Genomic DNA, 3,432 nt, shown 5'->3' with positions numbered 1-3,432 from the left:
CTATGCAGTTCTCGAAATGAAAAAAGAGAGGAAGAGGAAATGAGAGAGGGAGAGGAGAAAGGAAAGTTTAGAATTGGAAAAAGCGGAGGAGAGAGGGATTGCGAATTGAGAATTGAGAATTGAGATTGTGGTTGTTCGTATATGGGGGTGTGTTATGGGTCTTTGAATTGCAATTGAGACAAGAGACGTGCTCTCTTCGTTTGGAATGAAAGCCAGCCAGGGACGCCTTGACCTTTGGGAAATTTCAATAAGCCAGGGAATCGTTCCTTCCAAGATAGTCTTGTTTATGTGTCTGTCTATATTATAGCTGGAGTAAGTAGGATGATATATAGAGGTTGAAAATATATAATCTTATATATATATGGATTATTTAGAGGTTCACGTCAAGCTGACTCTCTCTTGGGACAATGTTACTTTTCGGATTATTGACAATATATGATGTACTATGTACGGAGTAAGTAGCCAAACAGTTACCAGGGCCAGGTACAGTGTTCTTTAGTGTAACCCGACCAGCCAGATATCCCACATGACACATCCAATAGAACAGACCCTCGCCTCCCCACACGAGTCAATCCCTAGGAGGGCATGAGGATGGAACTAGGTACCTAGTAACAAAACCATAGATTCGATTCTGTACAGATCTATGATCTATAATCTATAATCTATAATCTATGATATGGTCTTGATCTATTGTACGGAGTAGAACGAACAGCTTTCCTTTTTCATCGAGTTATTTTTATCCAACCTAGTTATCCCCGTATTTCCTTATATTTCTCCGGGAATGAGGATAAGCACCCTAGGTATTTGGTTTGGCCACCATCAACCCATCCCCCCCGTCCCCCCATCCCAACCTTCACCATTTTCACATCAACACCTTGAGGCAAAGAATCTTCTAAACGCCTCCTATCTCATACTATTCCACACCCCATTCACACACCACCCACCCCTTCACACCCACTCAATTTATTCATTGCCTGCATACGCTTACTTGTGCATATGCAAGTTGTACGGAGTATGCAGCAGCCTTGCTTTCCCATCGGCAGTGAAAAAGCAGGCGCGCGCTCCATACTTGAAAGTTGATTGGTGACGAATCTTCGGAGTCCCTTGGAATCATGCAGAGGAGGATGCCGAAAATGGAGCCTGCGCTTTTACCTTTTTCAGGTACCCACGATTCTCACCATGTTTATTATCTTCTAGTCCTTGCGGTCTGCATCTTGGACTGTGAAAAGTCACACCCCCATTTGGTATTAGATTCAACGGTTTTTAAGGTCTTTTTGGGGTTGGCTAGACAGTCTTGAAAGACACGGCAAGGGATGCGTATAGTGGGAAATGATGCGGTATGGCATAGTATAGTATAGCATGGTATAATATAGGATAGTACAGCATAGTACAGCATAACATAGTATAGCATAGTACAGTAGCATATATACTATCCTAGGTAAATACCAAATGAATCGAGGATTTAGCCCAAGTTTTTACCAAGTTTTGAACATTACACTGGAGAACGTTACAGTGTCGAAGATTACTCTTCATGCTGAGCTGATGACACGACAAATATCGCAGTGGTGCTGACTCGTGGATGCGCCGGAGAAACCGAATGCAGCTGTATTATAAAGCCTAGACAGCTAAACAGCCTTAACTACAGGGAATAATCCTAGGCACCTCTAGGCTCGTTACAGGCCCTCTATACTCCGTATGCCGCTATAGACCCCCCTTGTTAGGAGTCATTTCGTTTTTTCTTCCTTCTTTGCGACTGGAAAAGTTTGAAACCCTTTTTCCCGCCTTCTCCTTATCGATCAATCTCGTTTCGCCTGATGTCTTTCGCTACCAACCCACATTTACGGTACAGTATACATACCACTTGACCTATTTGGTACTCAATCCCCTGTAGCCGGGTTTACGTTCATGTCATAATAGGTTAGAACTTTACCAAATGGCTGGATGCTGGATTATCTCCTCTTACATTCTTCAGCCTCGCGTGCTTGTTTTTCTATTTAAGAAACCATGGATATCCTCGATTATCCATAATCCTCTCTCGCTTCTAGAAGTCATCTCTCGTTAGTTCGGAAAGGATATTCCTTCCGGTATCATTCGAAGCGTTGGCAAACTGAAGATATCAGCACAGCAGGGCTACCAAAAAGCCAATTCATATCGTGGCCGAAATGGACGGACCTTTCCATCCAAGGGATCAATGCTTGACCAAAAGAAACGTTCCAGCTCGGATAGGGACACCATCAGTGCTGCACCCAGCCTCGTCATCTGAGGAAGGGTGTGCAGGAATTGGCAAAGGTCGCCGTTTAAGAGTATCAAATTTTCATTCCTCAGATCTTTTCCCACTGTATCAGGCTGTGGCAGGAGCGTCAGATTTCAAACTTCAATCTTCCAAGATGACGGATTGTTTTCTATAATCCTGCAAGCCCTCCTCTTCTTACTCCGTACATTCCGTACATTTAGACGAACGCTGGGGGAACACAGAGAATAGATTGTCGAACGTGATCTTAGACACTTTTCTTCCTTTGAACAACACAGTATCTTAGACCCGACGGGCTTGTGACGGCGGAAGAATTGCAACACATCTATCTACGTGTATTTAACTTTCTTCCGTCCTTTTCAAAATCATCTGCGGGACTTGGTTGTTCCTCGGAGAACTCACACTGTTACTTCGTATATAAGAATCCATACACAACGTAGCCACAACATCGGCAAGCCCGTCGGTCGTCACCTATCTTACACGTTAAGAAAAGACTAAGGTAAATTTGGATCATCAAAACACCAATTCCTTTGGCCTTCACTTCTGCAACTCTCACGCCCCTGTCGTACTCAGCACATATATTACTATAAGAGAAGGGACTGATATATTAACTCGCTGCAAAGCTCACGAGAGACGGACATCAGCATAGTTGGGTACCTCCTTACTAGACCTACCCTTTTAATCACCAATCCAATATAAAAAAACCACATGCAAACAAACGTAAGAATCGGAGAGATCGAAAATTTTGTTTGATCGTTTATCGAGTTCCTTCCTTCCCCTCCTTCACAATCGCGGCATGGCCTCCCTCCCGCCTTATCCACTCACTGCGAACGGAAAAGAGGATCGATGCTACCGAAGAATGCATTGGTAAGTTGTAACAAGTTAGTGCCTAGAAGTAAGGTAACCTTAACTAACATCACTAGCTAGCTATTTTCTAGCAACATTCCGCGAGGCTTCTGCGGCTACCAAAATGAAAAACTTTAAACCTTTGGTGGGATAGATGGATGGATGGATGGGATGGGATGGGATAACACGGAAGATTTATTAGTGGATCAAAGATCAATAGTTTTGGGAAGATCAATTATTCAAGAGATCTAGGAAAGAATCTAGAAAAGAATTCTAGAAATAAAAATCCCCAAAATTCAAAATCAAAGATAACCCTTACCCTACCTACCTACCTA

The 3,432-nt window shown here is 43.1% G+C and overlaps 1 protein-coding gene across 1 annotated transcript; it reads left to right on the top strand.

Moving 5' to 3' along the window:
* Nucleotides 1-3,047: 3,047 nt before the first annotated feature.
* On the top strand, nucleotides 3,048-3,251 carry SS1G_10759 (predicted protein; the record flags this gene model as incomplete). Its single annotated transcript, XM_001588262.1, has 2 exons — nucleotides 3,048-3,118; nucleotides 3,179-3,251. 2 exons carry the CDS (start codon nucleotides 3,048-3,050, stop codon nucleotides 3,249-3,251), a joined length of 144 nt encoding a protein of 47 aa, XP_001588312.1.
* Nucleotides 3,252-3,432: the final 181 nt, after the last annotated feature.

Source organism: Sclerotinia sclerotiorum, genomic scaffold (assembly GCF_000146945.2).
Source record: "Sclerotinia sclerotiorum 1980 UF-70 scaffold_16 genomic scaffold, whole genome shotgun sequence".
NCBI lineage: Eukaryota > Fungi > Ascomycota > Leotiomycetes > Helotiales > Sclerotiniaceae > Sclerotinia > Sclerotinia sclerotiorum.
The sequence above is the reverse complement of the archived record's forward strand: the minus strand, read 5'-3'. Positions and strand labels throughout refer to the sequence as shown.